Source organism: Planococcus citri, chromosome 2 (genome assembly GCF_950023065.1).
Source record: "Planococcus citri chromosome 2, ihPlaCitr1.1, whole genome shotgun sequence".
Lineage (NCBI taxonomy): Eukaryota > Metazoa > Arthropoda > Insecta > Hemiptera > Pseudococcidae > Planococcus > Planococcus citri.
In genome coordinates this window covers 51172551-51197128 of record NC_088678.1, presented here as the reverse complement: position 1 = coordinate 51197128, position 24578 = coordinate 51172551, and the positions used below count along the sequence as shown (strand labels likewise).

The 24578-nt window shown below is 33.0% G+C and overlaps 3 protein-coding genes across 7 annotated transcripts in view; 1 reads left to right on the top strand and 2 right to left on the bottom strand.

The window, feature by feature from the left end:
* Positions 1-357: 357 nt before the first annotated feature.
* On the bottom strand, positions 358-7081 carry LOC135836369 (uncharacterized). Of its 4 annotated transcripts, XR_010557027.1 has the most exons (8): positions 6705-7080; positions 6543-6637; positions 6211-6457; positions 5034-6131; positions 4844-4955; positions 3190-4691; positions 812-994; positions 358-742 (listed from the first exon to the last, which is right to left on the bottom strand). XR_010557027.1 is itself a non-coding variant. In XM_065351163.1 (7 exons), exons 5-7 carry the CDS (start codon positions 3238-3240, stop codon positions 431-433), a joined length of 546 nt encoding a protein of 181 aa, XP_065207235.1. In that variant the 5' UTR covers positions 3241-4691; positions 4844-4955; positions 5034-6131; positions 6211-6457; positions 6543-7081; the 3' UTR covers positions 358-430. The 4 variants fall into 4 exon arrangements, 2 of the variants coding, with proteins under 2 accessions (XP_065207235.1, XP_065207236.1); XR_010557028.1 differs by having other exon boundaries at positions 358-780; positions 886-994; positions 6543-7080; XM_065351163.1 differs by having other exon boundaries at positions 6543-7081.
* A 2572-nt stretch (positions 7082-9653) lies between these two features.
* On the top strand, positions 9654-11111 carry LOC135836365 (venom protease-like). The gene is made up of 3 exons (XM_065351158.1): positions 9654-10140; positions 10220-10401; positions 10493-11111. Exons 1-3 carry the CDS (start codon positions 9809-9811, stop codon positions 10900-10902), a joined length of 924 nt encoding a protein of 307 aa, XP_065207230.1. The 5' UTR covers positions 9654-9808; the 3' UTR covers positions 10903-11111.
* A 2350-nt stretch (positions 11112-13461) lies between these two features.
* LOC135836364 (uncharacterized) overlaps positions 13462-24578 on the bottom strand; it is a 43219-nt gene continuing 32102 nt past the window's right edge. The window contains exons 3-5 of one of the 2 annotated variants that reach the window (XM_065351156.1): positions 17560-17767; positions 16852-16957; positions 13462-13932 (exon numbers count right to left, since the gene is read on the bottom strand). In XM_065351156.1, the coding sequence (XP_065207228.1) occupies positions 13710-13932; positions 16852-16957; positions 17560-17767 (537 nt within the window). In that variant the 3' untranslated portion in view covers positions 13462-13709. The remainder of the gene's footprint in view (positions 13933-16851; positions 16958-17559; positions 17768-24578) is intronic. The other variant, XM_065351157.1, reaches the window with a different exon arrangement.

The following is a 24578-nucleotide window of genomic DNA, read 5'->3' as shown; positions in this document are numbered from 1 at the left end:
ATTTTCCCAAATTGCAAAAAATTGCTTTCTTACTTGAAAAAATTTGCCAAGAAGTCTCACTTTTTTGCTAAAAATAAATCTCGCTTTTTGCCAGGAATTGTCAAAAATGACCAAAAATCTGCTAAATAGTCTCACTTTTCTAACAAAAATTGCCTCAAAGCTCACCCAAAAACAGTTTTTAGCAGTTATAATAATCCTGATGTAGGTATCTATTGCTTTTTTGAAAACATTTCCCATGTAAAAAAGTGGATAGGCAGAAGGTAGATACTTGAAATTTGTGTCCATGTACTGTCCATTAAATCCTTCCCCTCTCCGCTAAAATTCCAAGTTACAAATCGGTATTATAAGTGAATAAGCTAAATTTCAAGTTCGTTTAATTTGTAAACCATTAATGTGGTAAATCTGACATTTTTACAATTAATTCATCGTTTCATGGATAGGAATTTTCATATGCGACATAAGTTCCTGCATCCGGGTCACTTGCATCTGGAGTGTATCCTTTCATGGCGACTAAATCTGATTGAACAGGATTGTCTTTGGTTGAATCGTAGTCGTATTTATAACCAGCAGCTTGATGCGATACTTCTGGAGGACCGCCATTTTTAGAAGAAGATTGGGTACTTTCTGATACAGAAGAGCTGTATACTTTAACCACAGGTTCGCCATTGGAGGATTGTGGAATCTTTGGCATCTGAGGCATTTGCATTTGTGGCATCTGTGGTTGGGAGAAGTAGTTGAAAGGCTGTTGGAAAAATCACAACTCCGAATGGTTTCATAAAACTGAAATAGGAAGCGTGTTGAAAAATCTTACATTCAATCGAGAGAACTTTGGTGTTTGTGTTTTGCTGAGGATGTTGTTTTTCATGGTATTAATTTTTTCCTGACCTGTACCAAATGGAATGCTCTTATAATGTTGATGTTGACTCATTTGGCTCGTATCAAAATTCGGCAACTGCCTCCATGGCTCTGGTGATCTGCGAGTTAACCCAGGAACCTGAAAATTTGTGCAACAATCAGTATTATACTATTATACGTACATAGATAAGTTGATATATTTGATTGTAACAATGAAGTGACATTTTCAAACTTGATTTTTACTAAATTTTCAAAAAATGGATTAAAACCAAAGATCCTACATCATGGAAAGAGATTACCTGATTATTGTGAATTTGAAGACCTTGTCTGTAATTGGGATTGCTAGGGTTGGGATTAAACATTGATTGGTTATATATCTTCCAGGGATTTGTTAATTCATTCCTGGGATATTTTGATTGTTGGTAGGAATAAAAGGATTATAGTAGATTGACCATTAGGATTTTGTTGTGTGGGGAATGATCCTTGAGTGTAAAGGTAGGTTCCTTGATTAGGGTCATTCATATTTGGATTTCGGAGTATACCCACTGGTTGCGAAATAACCTCCACTCTTTGGCTGAGGTTGAGTTGAATTTTAATTATAATTATAAGCACCTCCATTTTGTGCCATCTAGGTTTGGGCTGGTTTTGATAACCAGGTTGAGTTGTTTGAGAAATAGGATTACCTAGTTGTTGGATTTGAGGCATAGGATAGGATTACCAGGTTGTTGCATTTGAGAAGGATAAGTTGGTTGTTGGTTTTGCAAATAAGGATTAACAGGTTGTTGAACTTGATTCTGCTGCGTTGACGGAATTATTGATTGCTGAACAGTGTTGGTATTTGGCTGAGTTCCAGTAGCACATGGCCCTCAAGGAGTTAAATTCTGATCTCCACTCACCACTGAATAAATTCTGAGGTGTGCCTTGAGGTGTCATAGGACCATAGGAGTATGTGTTGAATTGTGTAGAGATTCCTCAACCAATCTATTATTCTTGTACACTTGTTGTTCATCCGGAGTAATATTGAAAGTTTTTGTTTTGAAAACATGCTGTTGATTGCCTTCCTGACTCATCGACTGCATCGTTCCACTCACCACTTCATTTGGTGGCAAAAGCTGATTAAACATATCTTGGCCTATATCACGGAATTGATTTCCACCTGGATCAGTCATATTACCGCTTTGGAATGGCACGTTGTACCTGGTAGATAAGCCAGATTGTAGGCCATTGGTTGCAAATTGCATTCCAAATTGGGGTAAATTAGCTGGGTAAAGCGGGTCATTGGTGTTAAGCAGCTGTGGAACGAATTGAAGGGAAAGTCTGGGGAAAATGATTGCAGATTTTTTTCATCAAGCTAGTGATCTCTCACTGAATTATCTGCCCCATATCCATTATTTCCTGCATTGGGTATCACATAAGTATTATTCTGAAAAATGATGTTTATTAAAGCTCGGATGTTTACAATAAGTCAAAGTCAAATAAAGTGTAAAAAAACAGCAAAGAATCAGACCAGTTTGTAAAAGTTTTAGAGATTTTAATTCGGTGTGAGATTTTTGTTCATTCCGAAAAATAAAAATGTAAAAAATGGCCTTGATTATGGTGATGGAAAACTGTAATAGAGAAGGTAGGTGCTACTGCTAGGTACGTTTTACAGTATGACGTCATATGATATATATCCTCGAATATGTTAGATTGAATGAGCAGTTGGATGGCCGGACGGGTTTACGTCATTTGAAAGATTCATTTTGCATGCGATTTTTTGACACCATTAATGAGAAAAATAAATTGTGTACCGCCATTTAGATGAATTAATGCTCAATGGACTGGCTGAATAGACAGCTCTCGGTAATGTGAACCATTTCATAAAAGAAAATGAGGAGAGAAGTATCAAAAATATAAAACTCGAAAACCTTCTATTTTTAATTTGAAAAAAATTAAAGTAAAAATATATGTTCAAAAAAAGTTTGTTTTTCATATTCCTTGACGTTTTTTTCATCATTGGTAAACAGAATCCTACTGGAAGCAATTCACCACAAAGAAACCTGAATTTTTCTGAAACCACATTCATTTCAAACCATCAAAGGATTCTCACGATTTATTATTAAAAAAATATGTTCATCATAATTATTTTATTCAATTTCTTGCTCTTTAATGAAATAAATTGTAGAAGAGACGTTCTTGACTTTACCAATAATTTGTTCTTTTCCATTTACAAAAAAATAATCAATTCATTCGAATCATCTCAGACATGAGACACATTTATTGATGATATCATCTAAGAAAAAGCAGTACATAAAATAACAAAATAGTACATTGGAATGATCAGAAATGACATACCTGGTTCCAGTAACATAAAACGCAAACCACAAAAACAATAAACTTGCACATTTTGAATCAGTTGATCAAATGAAACTTAACGAAATAAATTTCAAACTAAAATCAGATACATATCCCATTAATAATTTACCATTTTAAAACAAACAAAAACATCTGCGTTAATTATTTGCTTTTGTCACTTAATTACATACATACAATACGTATGTTATGTATCACTAGGTTTCACCTGAAGTTAATATAACACAGAAAAATTCTTCTAAGTATAAAAAAAAGTAAAATAAACAACAAACCAACAAGAAGAGAAACGACAAAATATTATATTATTTGATAATTATAATAGGTAATAAATAATAATACTGAAAATACTCTCAACATCACAACATGTTCACTACATGCTTTTTCCAGTGATTCGAAAGTTCAATTTTTTACCTCCAGATTCCCCTTTGTACCCCTTTTAACCCTACCCAGGATATCATACTCCGACGACTCATGTACGAGCTACGAACATTATTGCAGCACTTGAACAAACAAGCTCTCTCACAAACAGTTTCCATCATGATCAATATGCCTATGCGTTTGAATTTTAAAAACAATTTTTCCACATAATAAACAATCACCATGAATAATTTTTAGGTGAAATCGCACCGTGTTACGTAAGCCCAAAAATCTTACCGGATGAGAATGAATGAACAGTACAAAATAAACGATTAGACGAATTACAAACAAAAATCAAAATTTTGTTATCACGAAGGCACAGCAGAAGGTGGTTTGAGCTCATACGAGAGACCCAGTTGACTAGTTACAAAAAATGAAATTATATAGAAAATTGAAATAAATGAAAATAAAAAATAATAAATTATTGGAAGCATCATATACCACGAATTCGTAATGATAAATGCGCCGAAAATGAAGCGTTAAAAGGTGATAGAAATAATAGAAAAATAAAATATACAGAAAGAGGAGATAGGTAACTTGTTTTTAAGAGGATGGGTAAAGGGTAAAAAAAGAAAACAACACAAAATTATGTAAAATAACCAACGAAAATATTCAACATATGAAGTACACACATAACATTAAGATAATATATTATGAACCTATCATAAGTACCGATTACTTTTTATTATTTATGTACATAGCTTGTACATATGATGACTAGTGGAATGACATTCGAATTATTACATATTGATACACCGATCATGTCTTCATTATAAGTAAATAGTCTAGCGTAAAAATCTATCACAAACTGAACATATGGCAGTGCAATCTTTGTTTTTCAAACATACGGTATGATTTGTGTGATTACACGAGAACACCATGATGCCACCGTTATCTTCTTTGATAAGTGATAGCAAGAAGAATGGTAATGAACAGCAGTAACAAATCACTTGATTGATATCATCAACGTTTATAGAAATTCCCCAATGGTTGGCATTCGATGGTCTGATTTTCAGTACTTTCTCCGATTTATTCTTTATCAAAGCTTCGCTGAGCTGTTCATGGACCTTTATTAGACAAATAATGCATAACATTAGATACATCAATAAAGATTATTTTCATTGAAATATTAGGGCTAGCATTTCAAATCCTAAATGAATATTAGTGATGAATTGGGGTTCAAAATTTAAAAGTAAGTACTTAAGTTGATAAAACTTACATCCAATGAAACGCGATTCATATCAAAATGATCGCCAACAGAAGCCAGAACTTGGTCCCTTAATTCGCTACCAATGCCAGGTACAGACGTTAAAATCGCTGATCGATAGAAACTAAAATTTGAAAAATACATTTACAACATTCGAGTAATTCGTCGTTTAAAATGAAAAAATGTTTTCATCAAATCTCACCTTTTATCTAATTGAATATTTTCAGAGTGTTCCTGACATTTATTCGTTTCAGTATAAATACAGCTAATTTATTCCACGATAGGATCCCACAGCTAGGCGTTTTACTACCGCAATTTAGACAAATACCATCACCGAGGCTAGCATTCATCGTCAATATTTTCTGCGCGTCTTCGACCGTAAGTATCTCGAAATACGACTCGATCTCTTCAATCATTCCTAATTGCAAGAAATGCTGCGCGTGGAACAGCTTCAATTTACTATCTCTTTGCAAGGACGGTAGATATTTCCATAATTCAGGGATACGATGGCATAGGCTACATATAAGATGGAATAATAATAACAAAGAAAGAAGATTATTCGCAGGAATATCTTGGACGTATGTTTTCAAGTTTTCACAAACAGCGTGAACACATTTGTCTGACTCTGAATTTTTGTAGCATATATTGGATAACGGTTCGTATTCTCTTTCGTTGACCAATCTTTCGAAAAATAACAACGATTCATAAGATAATTCTTTCGTCACGCTGGAATGAGTCACGCTTAGATATTGATTCTCAAAAGTACTCCAAATATGAGCCATTAACAGATGTCCTAATGGAAGGAATTTCACTTTGCATGTTTGCTGAGGAAGTAGGAACCAGAACGAGGCGCACCACGATTCGATGCCATTTCTCCTTCAGGTATTTGGAGCTTTCGGTGAATTTTTCCGAAAAACTGGCTCCTAACTCGGCAAAGCTATCTTGAAGTATTTCATAAGATGCTAATGTCAAATCAGATGAACGAAGATGGAGGTATGGCTAACTGCTGTTTGAACAGATGAGTGCTATGGACCACAGCATCGAGATTTACTTCCCGTAATCTAGATCCTAGTCGAGCGCAGAAAATTCTAATATTGTTGGCATTTTTCATGAAACATGCGTCGTATAAACCATCACGTAATTGATGACCAATCTGTTTAAATTGCTCTTTGACTGCATCACATAAATAACATCTCGATAACGTAGAAACGAGAAGGAAATCGTTACGCCAACATAACTGTATAATTTTTGAATCCAGAGTCATGAATATAGTGGTAGGCTGGTGAAGAATGTTTTTACTCTGAAAAAAAAAACCATACAGGTTAGTCACTTGGATCAAAGTAGCGAATGATAGTAAAAATACAACGCAGCAAACTTACCAAAAAAGATAGTTTCAAGAACGAAACTCGCCCGGTACTGTCACCCACATAAAGAGTAGGTTTGTTGTTATCATCTGTCCAACATAAAGTTGAAATCTCCGAATCACTCAGATCATCCGATCGTATAAGTAACTAGTTTACCGCAATTGATCTTGTTCAGTTCCAAAATACACAGGATGCCTTTGTTGGTCGAGAATGCAATAAAATTCTCAGAAGATGAAATAGATACATGAGTCACAGCGCTTTCCTAAAAAGATAGAATTTCATCAATCATCACAAAAAAAAACTGACAATGATACAACGATATTGGAAGATTTGAAGTAGGCGTTTACTTTGCTAGGGATCAGCTGCCAAAAGCTATAAGGATTCCTTTTGAATGCATATAGACCTCCACTGGTAGCTCCAAACACGATGAAATTCTTTGATACTGTGAAGCAAGGGTAGTCGTAGGTAGATCAGCGATCACAGGGCCGAAAAGAGTTATTATAACGTACCTTGATTCGTTCACTTCTTTTCAGGGGTAAATAAAAAGCATTCTTGTAATTCTCTGTATGCAACAGAATTACTTCTTGTTTTTGGTTCACAGCCATGTTGAAGGATATCTTGAAAAGTATTTGGACCCAAACACCACATCGGACGTACTTGATAAGAAAAAGTGAACTTGTTTAGAAAATTCTATGAAGCTTTACTTGTGGTAACTTCTTCAGTTTTCGGTTTACTTTGTGAGGATTGAGGAACTCTTTTATTTTACGAAGACATGTTCGAAAATAATGTAAGATTATTTCAAAATTGAAATTTAATTTAAAATTTGAAAAAATTTCAACCACTTTTTATCAGTTGTGCTTGAGTGCTTGTACATGCAAACAAAAACAAACAAAAACAAGTCTCCTCTCCATCGGTTCATCGGTTTCAGTTGCGAGATAAATTGGATGAGGGAGAGTAATTTTTCAACATTTTAAAAAACTTTCCTCAAGTTTCAGCTCTAGTGATGATTTATTTATCATTTTTTGAAACGCCCAATTCATTGTAGTGTTTCACTTGATAAAATTAATTCAAGTAGATGTTTAAAAAGTATTTTTCAACAAAATTAAAATTTAAAATTATGCAAACTCTTTTGCAAACTGCTTCGGTTTCCAAAATTACTCGGTAAATTACCGATTATACATAATATTTTTTTTGATCACATATTTCGTATGTCGTATGATAATTAAAAGTTATCCAATAATTATAATAGTTTTGGAACATTTTTCTGCAGTTCGATGTAGTTTCGGTATTGTGAGGTGTGAATGGATATGGAATGAATGCCGCTATGGCCTCATTTCAAACTTCAAAGAGGACGAGGACGTCGAGGACTCAGCATCAAATCAAACATTGTCCAGCATCACGGCGAAGATTTTCTGCAGAATTAGGTTGAAGGATCTTTAGAATTAGGTAAGAAGAATTTTACTTACTTGGTCTTGGTTATTTTTAAATCATTTTCCATGTAGGTATCAGGATTAGATACTTGAGATAGAATTCCGAAGCTTAAAAAGCTTGAAATTCAATAGAAAACTGCTCAGTAATCTCCCGAATCCTAACTTTGAATGAAAGATGTCATTGTCATTGTTCATCAAACTACTTACCTTCATAAAATTCAATGAGAATGAGATAATTATGAGTGAAGAAGTGGCCAGTTTTGAAAATTGAAGAAGCAAATGAAAATGATGCTTATCTATTGTAAATTAGTAATTTCCGAATCAAAATCAGAGCAGGAACGACTATTCATCTTCAATTTTCTGATTCGGTTTCTCAGAATTATACTGCGACTCTCAGAAATTAAAGTTGCAAAAAAAATTAAAGAGTCTTGACTCTTTTCTGCAGTGACTCCCTCTCTGCTTCTTTCAACTCTTCTTGAGACAACAACATTTGAGGAGCTCATTGCAAAAGTAGCCCTTGTCACATGAACCTATGCAATCTCCAAAGCTCTCCCTTGAGCATACCCAGTATCATGAATGTAAACTCTATAAAGGAATTCCTCTCAGGGCTATTCAGGGTAGACCAACTTGACGGTCATTTCATCATTACAACATGATCTCCGCAGTTGGCAATAGGTGCAATCGAGTGAAAAGGGTCTAAAAGTTCATGTGACAAGAAGTGAGAAATAAGCAAGTTGAAAGAGTAGAGCGGAAGTGTACTTATTAAGAACGTCAGTTTTGGCCAAAAATTGAAACAGTATTGCAATCATTTTCAATAAAGAAAAGGGCAAGAGGAACATTGAGCAAACCTCCTGCGAGCTGATTGTGAGCTGAGAGTGGGAGTGCTCAAACCACCGAGTCTGTTTCTCGTTGAAGATGAAGAATCGCACGAGTCGGGTACCTATACTTAGGTGCTACTCTTTGACAAACAGAGTTCAACTCTAAAAGATAATGCTCTTATAAAAAGGGTTTCAAAAAAGGTTCCACTTAGAATTAAAAGTGGCGATTCATCTGCCCGAATCAGACTCAGAATTGTTTAGCTCTGATCAAAATGAATATAACTTTGCACATCTTTTTTCATTCTAAAGAATCGAGACAACATTTGAAGAGCTCTATTCCAAAGTGGGTCAAGTCATTTTTTCCACCCAAAAATGCGTTTACAATTTTTGATGCTAAAATTTGTTCTGTTTCCAAAGGTCGGTGCACCTTTCCTTTCTTTAAACATAGAACAATTGCTTGCAGAAAAATTTATTTCGAAAAATCGATGACTTGACCCACTTTTGAAGCAAAAATCTCCGTAAAACGTGATTTTTTTTTAAATGACTTAACCCACTTTGGAATAGAGCTCTTCATTTATACTCAATGAATTTTGTAAATAAGAAAGAGTATTCAGTGTTCAAAGTACCTAACCCTGCATCTTTCAAAGTTGCTCACCTTAGATATAGCACAGCAGGTCTTCTCAATGTTGTGTAGAAATGAAAAAAACCCGAAAAATTGATTGCGGTGCGATAACATATGTAGTGTCTTTTAAATTGAATACCTATACCTACATTAAAGTTAGAATGTACCCATCTAATTCTGTGGATAGTTTTTTGCTTGTGGTTGTACTGTACTTGAGCATCAAAATTAAGGGATCCACGATTCATTAGAAATCAACTATGTACCTACCTAAACCTTGATTTACTTATACTTAATGAAAATTGGTTCACTTTGAATACACATATCTATAAGTACATCATGTGATTTATTCAAATATGTAATTTGTATTGTAGGCCAAGTAAGGTACTTACTTGTGTCTTTTCTGAAAGTTTAATTTGAAACACGTGTACTACCTCCTCACGAATCGCTTCTCCTAAAAAAAAAATAGTGAAACAAACATTTTCTAGGAAAAATTGTGCGTTATCAAGATATGTAGTTCAGGCTACTCGTACGAGTATGTACCAGAGAAAAACAAAAACAAAATTACTTCGATATGATAATGAAATGACTAATGAGAGTATAGTTTCTGCATGAAAGCGATCAGTGCTACTTGTAGTACTTGGTTATGATAAAAATTGTCTTTCATGTGCAAGTCCAGTGTATTCTGTTGAAGTTTACTTCTCTCGTCGAGTTTTAATTTGAATCGTTGAATTTTCAAGTTGAAAATGAAATCTCTTCAAAGTGTGTATTTGTACGCGTTCGTCTTAGCTTTAATATTGTGCCTACACAGTGAATACTGGGTGTCTTCGCAATCTTGTGATACGTGGAGTTATTTCACACTAGTAGATTCTGGTACTAATTACTCGTCATGTAATTATTCTAACTTGGAAGGTGTACGAATTCTTCCGGGAGTCGTATCTGAACGTAAATTTGGGCAGCATTCTTATTTAGGCGCTCTAGTGTTGCCTTCCGTAAATCCAGTCGTATGCGAAATTGTTCTGATAGATCAACTATGGGGCTTAGTGGCAGCTCATTGCGCAGTAAAACTTCAAGCCAAGTAGGATCTTATAAATAAATCTCTAATGGCGTATGCCTAATTTTGTTTAAGAATTACTTGATAAAGATTTAGTTTATAGGTTGAATGATACGTTTGTTCAATTTGGCGATGATTCTTCGGAGAAAGTTATAATTAATGGAACTCAGGTGTATCCTGCATACATAGGACTTGACAGAATTTTACCCCATCCAGAATTCGATAAAAGTACTCGTAAAAATGATATTGCACTCGTTCGTTTCAAGAAACCTGTTACCTATTCAAGTACCTACCTATAAATTGTCTACTTTTCTTTAGGTACCTGCATTTTTCATAAACTCAACAATTTATTTATTTTTTAAAATTTTTTCACCAGAATATTTGAGTGCTGTATGTCTACTGGTTGGAAACAATACCCCTTCTGATAGTTTTTATGAATCTCAATCAGTGCTGTTTGTTGGAATACGTAACTACACTCGTGAAAAGGTTACGTGGAAAGATAAATTGATCAATACTATTGGAACGTCACAGTGCAGAAAAGAAATCAACGATGCATTCAATGAAGAGATCGACAGTCGAGTCATTTGCCTAGAAAATGAACGAAGAGAGTGTTTCGGTGAAGAAAGTGGAATTGCATTACTTGTTATGAATAGTGTAGTTTATTTAGGCGGAATCTTATCCCGCGCCTTTGAATGTGGACTACACGAGAAAATTTATTTATATCCAGCTATTTTCACGAAAACTGCGAGCTACATGGAATTTATACGTAACACGACAGTGGTCTGATAGGTGTTTTCGTCTACTGTAATATTTATTAATAGTATCCAATTATCGTTGCTCAACTTAAGTATTACTCATAATGACGTACGATGTGTATGATTTCTGTACCTACTTATAATATTACCAATTAACTACTTAACTATATCCATTCGCTCGATTAACTATTTTCATGGCTCATATTATCAACTGATAATAAAGATTGATATTGAAAGAAACTTTTACACTGAACACTTTTTGGGAGAATTGCTGTGAATTGAACTGAAACTTTATGTTAAAAACAAGAAAAATAACAAATAGGTAGGTACGTTTTTAATTTTTTTTTGAGATATTTTTCTATGAAAAAAGAAATTTTTCGTTCAGATCTTCTGTGTTTTTGCCATAAAACAAATGAGCAAAAATTCGTTTTGATCCATTTTTTTATTTTATTTTTTGAAAGGACCTTGCTACATAGTAGAAGTACTTGATACTCATTAATAAACGTTGTTAATACATTAATAAATACTTACTTAAATACACATTTTTAAAAAAAACACTCGTATTGGGTACCTGTAAATACGAGTATAAAAAAATATTTGTTCAGCTGAAAATGCCTAAAATTTAGACTGTCTTTGAATTTAAAGAGTTCTTCGAAACGTAGATTATTTGATGATTTCGATAGTCTTTCTTCCCTGACAAAATTTATGCACAAAGAACTTCCAAATTGAAATCAGCTTTATGTAAATACGGATGACAATACAATTTCGCCAGCGAGAGAAATTTGACGAATGCGAAGAATTTTCTAATTTGAAGAGTTAAAGTAATATATACAAAACACAAGTAGACTGACTCCGTTTGCGGGGTAGTGCAGGTACAGCTACTTCGATTATAGGTACTTACGCGGTATACTGCTGTACAAAATACGAAAAATTAGTTTTTCTTTTCATTTTCCTCGAAGGTGGAGGGGTTAGGAAAAAAAATTTTTCTGGACATGAATTGAAACAGTTGAAATTTTCTGTCGATTTTTTCCATTTCATGCGGGGATAACTAGAAGATTAGTTTTTTTTTCAACTCTGAAAGGAGACGGAATTTTAAAAATGAAAAAAACTACTTTGATTAATTTTTTGATGCTTTTAGATTTGGAGGTCTCCGTGTAGGTGGCCAACATTGTTGGGGGGCTGAGGGAAGATTTTCCTTGAAAAAAATAATCATCTAGAGTAGAACTATTCTGCTCAGAGATGAAAAATTTTCAAATAACTTGTACCTACCTGTAGACGTCAATTTTTCATCTTTTTTGATATTTTTCAACTTTGGGGACTTCATACAAGAAGTAGACCAACATCATTTGGGGAGCCAAGGGAGGATTTTTCTGGAAAATGCGGTTAATTAAAAGTACTCTGTCTAAAAATAAATTATATTATCAAAAAATTTGCGCACATATATCAATTTTTCATTTTGAGGGTATCCATATACGTAAGGGAGGGAATTAACATCGTCTGTGGGAGACTGAGGGAAAGTATTTCTTGAAAAAGTGCTTATTTAGAGAGATTCAGACCTTGAATGAAAAATTTTCAGAAAATCTCTACAGACATCAATTTTTATATTTTTTTTATTTTTCTCAAATTTGAGGGCTCCTTACATGAGAGCCAACATCATTTGGGAGCCCAACGAAGGTTTTTCTTTGAAGAGGGGGTTATGTAGAACAAATTCCAATGCGGAAATGAAATATTTTCAAATAATTTTCCCTGATTGTGATTTATCTATCATTTTTTCTGATTTTTCCAGGGTCGGGGAGAATTTTTTCTTGAAAAGCTAGGGAGGCTACCCGCACCACTTTTTTGCAGATAGGGGGAAAATAAAAAATCATTTTCTCACCCGAAGTAACAACTTGGGGGTGGGGAATGGGTAGTGGAAAATTCCAACTTTGCTAAATAAAGTACATACATACATCCTAATGTGTACATAGGTATATATTGTATAATAAACCCTTATCTTCCTCTTGAACCAACGTAAAACCGGTAAATAGGTATAGGAAATCCAAACTCAAATTCTGGGAAATTTTCAAACTGTTACGATATTATGAGAGCATTTTATTTGATTTGCCTCGAGTGATAGAAAAAATGTTTCTTTACGTTAAGATTTCGATCGAACTTCACTTCATTAAATTGTTGACTGATATACCTGTGAAAAAGTTTAAAGAAAATAAAGAGTAAACGTTTTTGTATTTCCTTTATCCATTTTTTCCCTTTGTGAAGGCCTAATTTTGCTCGGTAAATATTTGAATTTATTGTTTTAGTTTTATTTTCATTTTTTTTATGAGAATAAGTTGTTACGTATAAGCACCAGATAGGTTAAACGTGTAGTTGAAAAATGAGGAAATCTCTTGATTGCTTTGCCATAGTCTTTTTTTCAGAATGAAAAAACACCATCAATATAATTTTTTTCTCTATATTTTCACAATGATGAAAAGTCCGATGTTTATTATAGTTCAGTGATAAAATGTTTGTGTTTTATTGGAATGATACATATTTTTCTTTTTCCAAAAACGAATAGATAGATATTGGCTCGTCGTGCAAAAATATAGGTAACTAAAAAATTAGATTTATATTTTTGTTGTTACAAACATTTGTTGAATTAACACACACTTAATTAAAAAATAAATTGGTACTCGAGTGCATTAAAATTGAATCGGTTTGAATCATTTTTCAATTTTTTACAAAATATACATTACATGTAAAGTATACGATGTCAAACAAACGTGTAAAAAATGTACTTACAACTTGAGTACTTATCCGAGGTATAATTATGTACAATTTTTATGTTAACTAACTTGGTAACTACATACACATCCTATGTGAAGTTATCTTCTTAAAGAAATTTCTCAGTAGTTGAAATAAACAACGACGAAACGTGATTCCGCACATACTATATAATAAAAAATTTATACTGAAATTTGTGTAGTATAACAGCATGAATAATTGTTGGGCACACCATAAATATCCAGGGGGATCTGATCGCCACATGGAATATCGAAAAAAGATGTACAACCGAATGATATAGCTGAAAGTTACAACAAGCATAAAATTAGGCCAATTTTTAAAATAAATATGTATAATACATACATGAAATAGGTCTACCTACGTATTTGCAATGAACTGACACAAATCCCAAAAGGTGGAATACTTTTTTACTAAAAAATACCAGTAAATTTTAGCAGCCAATATTATCATCTTCATGACGAAACCCACTTATTTTTGGTTTATTCACAGGGTGTCTAAAAAATCACGTAACTTTTTTTCTCAACAATTCTGATGAAAAATGCTAGGTACATCACTTTGTTTGAGTTGTAAGAACACTATCTGGTATAGGTGTCTCGTAGATAGTTTAAATAATGTACTTTGCTTGGTATTTAGTACTCGTATTTGTTAATGCAGCAGCTCGAACTACACACATGTAAATTTAGGGTGCAAACCTTGAGAATTGAAGGGGTAGCTAAATTGAAATGATGCGACTGCTAGTGTAATTTATTCAACGTCATGTAGCTATCTACGTGAATATTACTGATAGGGAAATTTAATGAAGCTATTTAATGGAATATCAACAGATCTGTGAAGTGTGTCATGTTCGTATGTATTTTGCTCAAGTTACGAATTAATGGAGGTACCTAAAAGTGCACATTTTTTCAGTAAGTTTATATAAAAACATCGTGTGACCTATTTTTAATTCATGGTACATAGGTATGTAAGTAGGTACATACTAAACGATGTTCTCGTGAGTAAATGTTTATTATTTTTGTTTTTAAAAATGATATGAATATTAAACGATTTTTTGGTGAAAATTCATATTTTTATCTTGAAGCGACACTTCAACAATACTTACTTAAATTTTTTTTCGAGACTAAATTCTCAAATTCATCAAAAACGAAAATTTTGAGATGTGCAAAATTTTTCTGTCTACCAAGAGAACCTCTCGGCAATTCAATCATCAAGCTCGCATCAAAATTTTCGAGGACACACAAAGAAAAAAATTTAATGACCAAAAATACAGCATGCTAGAACTTTTTTTTACATCATTATCAAACTGGAGTTGACCTAGGTCGGGGGTTTTCGATTATTTTGAAAAAATTTCATTTGAAATTTCGGTTCTGAATCGAAATTTTCATACAGAAAAATTTTCATTTTTGAAATATGTACCTTGCTTTTTAAATTCATTTTTGGAATTTGATTTGGAAAATTGGGCCTTTTCCCCCCTCAAATTTCAAAATCAAGTAGGTACATCTCGTTTTCCCCTCAAACTCTAAAATTAAATTTCAGTAAATTTGCAAAATTTTCACGCTTTTGCTCTATGCTTATTTTATCCAGTAAAATAAACATTTTTCCCAACTCAAAAACATCAAAGTTTTATGGATTGTTGAAAATTTCAGTTGTTTACCAAATTTTTTCTGAATCTCTTTCTCTGATTCCGTTCTGTCCCAAATTTATGGTGGTGGGAAAGTCTCGTAGTGAGATGGCGAAGCTGTCAAAAAAATTGAATTTCTCCTTTGTGGGTTCTAAAAAATGGAGACGGGCGGAATTTGAGACATTTTCAAGTGATAAAATATGGTAGCAAAATATCAACGGGGTGTTTGTTTCCCTCTGCATTTTTAAATTTGGTTTTGGAAATCAGCTCAAGTTCACTGTATTGAAGAAATTGAAAACATCCTTAATTTTCAAAATGAGTGATGACTTGAATTCACTTTTTTTTCCAAAAAAATCACAACCCAGTTTTCCAGTTCAACTTCTCGCTTGAATATTTTTGAAATCTATCATCTAAATTAAAACGCATCTAGTGCTTACTGTTGTAATGCCCCAAATGCAAAAACATCAGTACATTATGTAGAAAAAGAGTTGGAAGTACATAGTTGCGAGTTAGGCCAAACTCCTTGAAAAAAGACTGGACCAGATTCAACAGCCTTTTCATCATCTCATTTTTGGAAGGAATCAAAGAAGAGTCCACTCAAAGTTGAAGTTGAAAAAAGTAACTGTCCAACCCTGAGTGGAGCATAAGGACTCACAGGAATTGAAAATTTGAGGGTCTTGAAGGGGGTGAAATTTTTCTAAATACCTACTTAATCCTCAAATTGTTTCATGAAAACGCCATTCTTGACTAAAATTTTTGTACGATTGCGTTTTAAAAGGCGATTTTTGGACCAGCTGGGAAAATAGTTGGGGGGGCGCAAATTTTTTGTGAGCTACCCTAAGCTCCGTATTCAGTAAAAAAAAAAAAGCGAAATCTATAACGGAGCGACCCAGAGATTACTGCTTGTAAGAAAAAAAATTGTTTAGGATTTTTTGGACATCGTGTGACTGGATTAAATTGGTATGTCTACGTTAAAAAATGATTCCACCATTTAGAACTGTTATGTCATCCTGCGTACAGATGGTTTAGTTTTTGATTTTTCGATTAAAATCCTAAGTAGTACTTATCTTGAATAGAGATGTTTTCTCTTGAGTATTTCAATTTGTTTGCTTTGAAATTTAAAGAAACCAATTAATTTTAAATGCGTGCTAAATTTTATCACGTAATTTTTATCCTTACAGATGAGCTTTGCTTTCCAAATGTAGGTAGGTACTAGGTACATTCTACGTTGTAAGAAATACCGTAATGAGGTATTAATTCTCAAAACGAAGATTTCGTTTACTTTACTTATTTGTTTTTTTGCCGGCTGACAGCCCAATTATGAAATTAATGTTGAAGGATATTATATAGTCTAGTCATTTTTTGTTAATTAAAACTGTTGACTTTTCGCGTATTAAAATCTTTTACGGAGAAATTATGAAGTAAGTACACGTATATTGCGATTCAAAAAGTAAGTCGCGAGACAAAAATTATTCGATTTTCTTTTGTTTCAAATTTCGAGTTATTTGAAAGTTAAATTACTTTTTTCTTCTTCTTCGGAAACTAAGTCTATAAAAAAGCAAAAATCATCTATCCACTTACCTGGGAAAATTCAACGAAACGAATACGGTGGAAACTAAAAGTAGCATTTTTGTGATGCTTTGTTGAGTTCTCGTTGACATTAGATTTCCGCACGATACTTGTATGTCTGTAAAAAGGTATAACTTTATAATACAATTTCGTAACCGAATCCGATGTGTTCGTGTAACCGTAACGTGTTCTGTTTGAAAAATATGCTGCATAATTATGCGACCAAAGACCCTCTTTTTTTTTCCTCAAAGTTTTAAATCTTTTCCTAGATTATGCTATTCGGGTGATAATGAAATTTACCCGCGAAGAATGTTTTACGATTTTCGACTTTTTTTCCCATCATTTTCGAAAATTAAATTTACAAGAGTAAAGATAAACCGCTGTAGAAAAATGCGTAATAAAATTCAAATTATCGTTTGATGTATTTTGAAAGTTTTCCAAAATGTTGTGAAATTCCTCATCTTTGTATATTCACCTTTTTGTTCAAACGTGGTTTAGCTTCGAAAGTTTTCTTTTGAAAAAATTATCGTCAAGTGAATACCTAAGATATTGGGTTGTGTTTTTGGATCGATGGCGTAGCCAAGCGTGGGCCTGGCTCTCTTATTAGTAAAACAAATTTCGATCTAACTAAAAAAATCTGGCTCTGTCACCATCACGGAGCAATTTCTATGCAATAATTTTCCTTCCAAGGTGTAAATGAAATTTCTCAGATATACTCACGGACGCATCGAGCTGTAGCTGATTGGCAGCTATTGTTCGCAGCGACAGTGTTTACTACGTTTGGATATTGTTGAAAAATTGATTGGGCTCTACATTCGCTGTACGAAGAATGCACAGAATCTTCGTTACCAATTGCTGACATTCTGATAGCCATCGTTCGTCTGGGTCGGTTGCTATTCGAACTTGTCGACTTTGAACAGAAAAAAGTCTACGTTAATGCTGACATGTCGAAATTCACTCATTCTCCAGAAGGTAAAAGCATGGAATAGAGATGGTGAAAATTCAATTAGGATTTCATTTATTCATTGTATGGAAAGATTGTGTATTTGTTTTCACCAAATTTGAGGAGTTGGGTATGTGTGTTTTTTTCAGTAGGAGACTATGTAATCTTTTAAAAGAAATCTGTGTGAGTTTCAAGATCTTTTTAAACCTTTGAAGACTCAGACAAATATAAAATGCGTTAAAAAAATGTTTTTGATTTTTTGAATTGGACTTACAGTGGTGTGAAAATTATTAGACTAGCGCAACTACATAAACAGATTTTTGCAGTTTTATCGGGGAAATATCAAATAAACTCATTTTGAATTTTTTATACCATATCATTGACCACAAGGAACACTTTTTTTTGGTTTGGAAGCATTCATTTACTTTATAAAAAAATTTTCGAGTTGTGAAATGAAATTTCACCATTTAGGAGAAAATCAGTTTTTCAGTAATAAATAATTATAAATTTGTAAATCTGGAAGTAATTAAACATGGATTCCGATGAAATGGACATTTATGGACCTCAGCCGATGTTGATTGGCCATTGGTTTTCAAAATGAAGCAGTGTTTTCGAAATGCGCCATTTTTCATACTGAAATTTGGAGTTACAGAAAAGTGAAAAAAACACGTTTTTCTGTTGCTGATTTCTCAATTTCAACCAAAATTCAATAAATGGGACACCAAAATGACCGGAATTTAGTTGCGGATCTCCTCCCGTTGACAGAATTTTGCTATCTTATTTTGTTCTCACAAAATTCGCAAAAGAATCTTGAAAAATGAGATAGAAAAAAATGCACAAAAAATGACGTTTTTCAAGCTACTTCTGCTCGTGGAAGGAAAACGCAAATACCAATCGTTTCGCTCTAACCGCCATTCGATTCCTCATAAAATTTACGTTCAGAATCAACTCCAGAAAAAAATTTTAAAAAATCTATTGCGATCTTTGCGAGGTATTAGTGATTTCTTTTTTCACAAAATCGCTCATGCAGCAAAAATCGCATATAAGGCGATCTTGAGAAAAAAGAAATTATTAACACCTCGCAAATTATCGCAATAGATTTTTTAAAATTTTTTTCTGGAGTTGATTCTGAACGTAAATTTTATGAGGAATCGAATGGCGGTTAGAGCGAAACGATTAGTATTTGCGTTTTCCTTCCACGAGCAGAAGTAGCTTGAAAAACGTCATTTTTTGTGCATTTTTTTCTATCTCATTTTTCAAGATTCTTTTGCGAATTTTGTGAGAACAAAATAAGATAGCAAAATTCTGTCAACGGGAGGAGATCCGCAACTAAATTCCGGTCATTTTGGTGTCCCATTTATTGAATTTTGGTTGAAATTGAGAAATCAGCAACAGAAAAACGTGTTTTTTTCACTTTTCTGTAACTCCAAATTTCAGTATGAAAAATGGCGCATTTCGAAAACACTGCTTCATTTTGAAAACCAATGGCCAATCAACATCGGCTGAGGTCCATAAATGTCCATTTCATCGGAATCCATGTTTAATTACTTCCAGATTTACAAATTTATAATTATTTATTACTGAAAAACTGATTTTCTCCTAAATGGTGAAATTTCATTTCACAACTCGAAAATTTTTTTATAAAGTAAATGAATGCTTCCAAACCAAAAAAAAGTGTTCCTTGTGGTCAATGATATGGTATAAAAAATTCAAAATGAGTTTATTTGATATTTCCCCGATAAAACTGCAAAAATCTGTTTATGTAGTTGCGCTAGTCTAATAATTTTCACACCACTGTACATGAATATCACATTGACTAACTAAAATGTCCCTCTGTACGTCGTAAATAAAATTTCAATCTTCCTTCAAACAGGTGAGTAGGCAACCTACCCTGAGTACAAGTATATGTTTGCTCACCGTAGAAATTTAAGGGACTGAGGTATGCAGAATTATGACCGGCCCTATCAATTTATCAAACTTGATCATTTTTGAAAATTATGATTCATCTCTGGTTTCATTAATAGGGTTTCTTCAATTTTTCCAGGAGGTGAAACGATTTTTAAAATAGCCGTGAAAGGTGTGGAAAATCCATTCAGTGGATTTGGAAAGTTCTCAATCCGCTTTTCTTTCTGTCTTATCAGAATTCTCAAGTATTTGGTTGAAATATCACGAAACATTAAGGTAAAGTTTTCGAAAAAATTTCCAAAATATTTATTTGCACATCACTGTGTTTCCCTCACTTTGCTCAATAGGTATAATTATTTTGAAAAAATTCGAAGGTTTGATAAACCCATTGTAATCCCAAAAGCTCCCGAACCAGTTGTGTAAGTTTTACTGACGTTATAAATACGTAGTCCCACATTCCCTCCCTACATCGTATTCTTTATAACGAGTTTTCTTTTAATTTTACAATAGCTAAAGGCCATCCTGATAGTTGATTACACAAACGCTTAACTCTTAAAAATAATCCTATTATGTTGACTTTTCTCATTAAGAAAAAATATTATTTAACGAATCACACCAACAGTTCAAAAGTCGCTGGCTGTAAATTTCCGAGATTTTTTTCGCCTCGGCCTCGAAAAATGAACGCTTAATATTTTTATAAACGTGGGTAGGCACCTGAGATAATTTAATAGAAAATTCTATCAATGAAATTCAACACGTGTTCGCAAAGCTAAAATTAAACTTCGCATGTACTCGTAAAGTCCGACGAAAAAGTCGCGTCAAATGCATACCAGTTGGCGAGAACGCATACACAGAAGGTAATTTAAGTTGTAAACATTTTTCTCATTTTAAAAGTCGACTCATTTTTACTGCGTACTTTTTTTTTTCTTCGAACGATGTCTGGGCTCTTTTTATTGTGACACTTGATGTTGAAATCGTAACTCGAGCGACAAAAAAATCGTATACCTACAATGTAGAGTTCAGCATTTTTTTTGTGGGGGTTGAAAGATTGTTATTGGATGTAAAAGGGAGATAGGTAACGAAGTATCTTTTTATCTATGCAAATATCATTCCAGATTTCTACGAAAATATTATTTTTGTCTTCGAAACGCAGGTTTTAATTAAAGATCTCGATTCTCGAGTTTCATTCTGTTGTTATACTTGCAAGTAAATGTTGGTTGATTTCTGCTACGCCGGCTACCTATCTACATATTTAACTTACGAATATTACTGTTAATAATATATTCGAAGGGGTTATTCTGTAAAATATCTTATTACAGATTAAATTTCATTTTTGGTGCAGAGATAATATTAGTTTAGTTTACTATTTGTAATTCAGTTTCCTCGTTGTGATACTTCTGTGTAAGTATGAAATTATGATTTTGGAGAAAATTTGGGAAAATACAAACATTTTAAAAGAAAAATTATCAGAGCACGAGGTCACGCTGGTTTGAGATAAATATATTTATAAATTGATTTTCATCTTATCTATGTTATAATAAAAGCCTAATTTAGTCTCAATTAAGAGTTATGACTTCGTTCGAAAGCTTGTCTAACCATAGGATATTATAACCCTTAACATTAAGGGTTATTTTGATGATGAACACGTGCTAAATTTTAAACTTCTTTCAGTTTCTTCATAATGCATATTCATGAGGGGAAAAACGGGAAAAAATAGGCCCAGCATGTATCTCATAACATTTGGATAGATAATGTATTTTGTTTCCTGACAGATTTTGTTGCTATAGTGATGTGTGTAGGTAATTTGTAGTTTGACCTTGTGACATTTCTAGAAAATTTTCTCTTTCCTCATTTTAATCTGATGTTACTTTTGATTACATTTTACAGGGAAATGAAACAATTGAAATGAAGCGAGGCGATGTTTTAATAATAAATTGGGGAGGAGGGAGGGAAGTTGCTCGAGATTTGAAACTTGAGGATGTTTTGTCAAAATGGTGGAAACATTACTAGAACTGAGAAAATAACTTAATCAAATGAAACTGATTAAGAATCTTGGTTTACTGTTTTTTTTTCTTTCATATACCTACTGAAGAGATGTTTTGTCGAAATCTTAGTACACCATAGCAGATAAATAATAAAATTATGTTCCTCAAAATTTTTCTGAAATCTCAAGGTTTAAATTAGTATTTTAAGCCGGATCGCGAAAAAAAAATTTCTGGAGGATTTTGACCATATTCAATACCTAGAGATCTTAACTGTGAGTTGAAAGTCACTCAGAAAAATTTTTAGCTCTGGAGGTGCTCTTGGATAGGAGGTGTGGGTCCATCCTTAAAGAGGGGATATTTTTGAAAAATTGTGGCTTTTCGCTTGGTTCCAAATTTTTAGTCATTATTGCCAATTTCAAAAAATCGAGAAAAATAGACAAAAACTTATAAATTTTTTTTATTTTTTAACATTGAAAAAAAAAACTCATGATATTACTCTCCCTGAAAATATCACTCTTTTCAAATTTACGTGAGCCAGTGTATATTTCTCATCTTCCTTTTTTTGTCACTCGCTCTTTAAACATACTGAGTCAACATTATGATTCCACGTACCTACCTAGTACCTACCTACCTACATTTCGAAGATTAATAAAAAGATAGATATTGTACGAATAAAAAAGAAAGGAAATGCAGTTATATCTTAGATAACTTTTAAAGCTTTTTTCATAAAAGATGTTAGCTTGAAGGATTTTTCAGTTTCTGACAAAGGAGCTTTTTTTACGAAGAGTGCACATGGTTATATCGAGTAGGTTGCTAGATACCATTCATTGAAATGAAATGAAAAATGAAGGTATTGCAGGAGAAGAATACAAATTAACGTGCGCGTGAAATACTCGTAAGTGCAAAGAAAGTGATAGATCACCATTTAACACATTTTTGTTTACTTCGTAAAATGTAATGCTGATTTTGTTTATCGTTTCATTCTGTGTGATACCTAGATACATGTACGTGATTTGATTTGTATGCAAGTACGATCGCGATTCGCGAACATTGAAATAAAACTTGTTCTTTCTTTCTTTGTATGTACTTATTATACCTACCAATAAAAAAGTTTTTTTTTCTATTCATTTTTGCCAAAAGTTGAGTTACTTAAACAAAGCTACATACTCTTTAACAGAATCACTAATTACCTATATAGATTATTAAAACAATGGAGAAGTGTATTTTGTATGTTTTAGCTCACATACAACTATACTTTCTGAATGATACTCTTCATCCTGAGTGTTTCAGTTTTGCATTTGTATTTTATTTAAATGGTTATTGGAAAGTCAATGAAATGAAATCAAAATATAAACAGTCACCAAAAAAAAAAAAGAGGGAAATTAGTTCAAAAGGTTAAGAAGGCACAAAAGGTGACAAAAACATAAGGAAATGGCCAATACAAAAGTTAACAGGTATTTTTACATTTTAATGTCTCATTGAAAAAAAAAAAGGCAAAGGAAAAAAGAAAATTAAATAGAATTCTACACCAAATTCAACGTAGGTATTAAATGTGTAAAAGAGTATTCTTTTAAATTTGTGACGTTTACTTTGACTAAAACGGTTTGTAAAATTAAATGGAACTTTTTTATATTGTTGATTTTTATTTTACATCATCCACTATAAGGAAATTATTTAACGTTTTCGTGAAGTGTTGAATGGATTTTAGAATTATTCGATGCTTCAAACGTAAAAAAAAAAACAGCGTTTGTGAAAACTCTAAAAGTTATCAAATTTAAATTGCGTAGTTCTTTCGTATTCATTTATTTTACACTTGATTTCTACAAGAATTCGAACTCGTACCTTCGAAGTTGGAGAAATATTAATTTTTTCAAAATGTTTACCCGAATATTTTTTAATATTTAAAACTACACGTTGAAATTGTTAGTGTAAATGAATGCGAGATGTTGAAGAAGGTGGCGTTGAACGAATGTTTCGGGTTTAGACAGTTATAATGACATAGGTATACTATACTTATTTCACGTGCCTCGAATTTTTTACTTCGAATATCAGCCTATAATTCGTGAGAATTTTAAAAAAATGAATGAAATGTGTTTATTTTACATACTGGTAGGTCTTAGCCTAGGCATCTTCTTGTGACCGTTGGGTAGGTCAAACAAAATCCAAAAGGACAAATTGTGGTCGAAAAGTACGCCAACATGTTTTATTAATTTTCATAATGAAGTTTCAGTAGCCTGAAAGAGCTCCTTTGTGTGTGGAATTTGAATTAACTTAGTTAAACACCTCGACTGGATTAATTATTTCTAAAAATGTCTCTTTTATTGTCAAAAGAGTGCGAGCTTTTCATCATCCCAAACTAGCGACATGGAAAATTTTATTACAATTAGAATAGCTGTTTTAAATGATAATCAAATAACTCCAGCACAGAGATTTAATAAAGATGGAATTATCAGCAGCAGACGTATTAGCCTTTTCTAGTTCAATTTAGCGTGAGAACATTATTTTATGCATGAATTTATTACTATTTCTTTTGATCTGCATAAATAGTAATAATGGTGATTTTGAATTTGTATTGTTAAATATTACGAGTAACTAGGTAACTCGGGATTTTAGTATGCGAAAATATTTTTCTCTTTGACAACCTTATACAGAGTGTCAGGTAAATGAGTGGTGAGCAGTAGGTAGCTTATTTAGGAATGACTGTAGAAAGTACGCAACTTTAGTCTGACAAGGTAATCATCTCACCTGGGGAAAAATATTTTTGAACTGAACAGAGTTACGCTGGAAAAGAACCGTACTCACCCAACTACTAATCAAACCGCCGTTGATTGGTCTTCAACCATCCTCAGGGGTTGGTGGGGGGGGGGGTGCTTGATTTTCAATAAACACACAACTGAATCATGTAT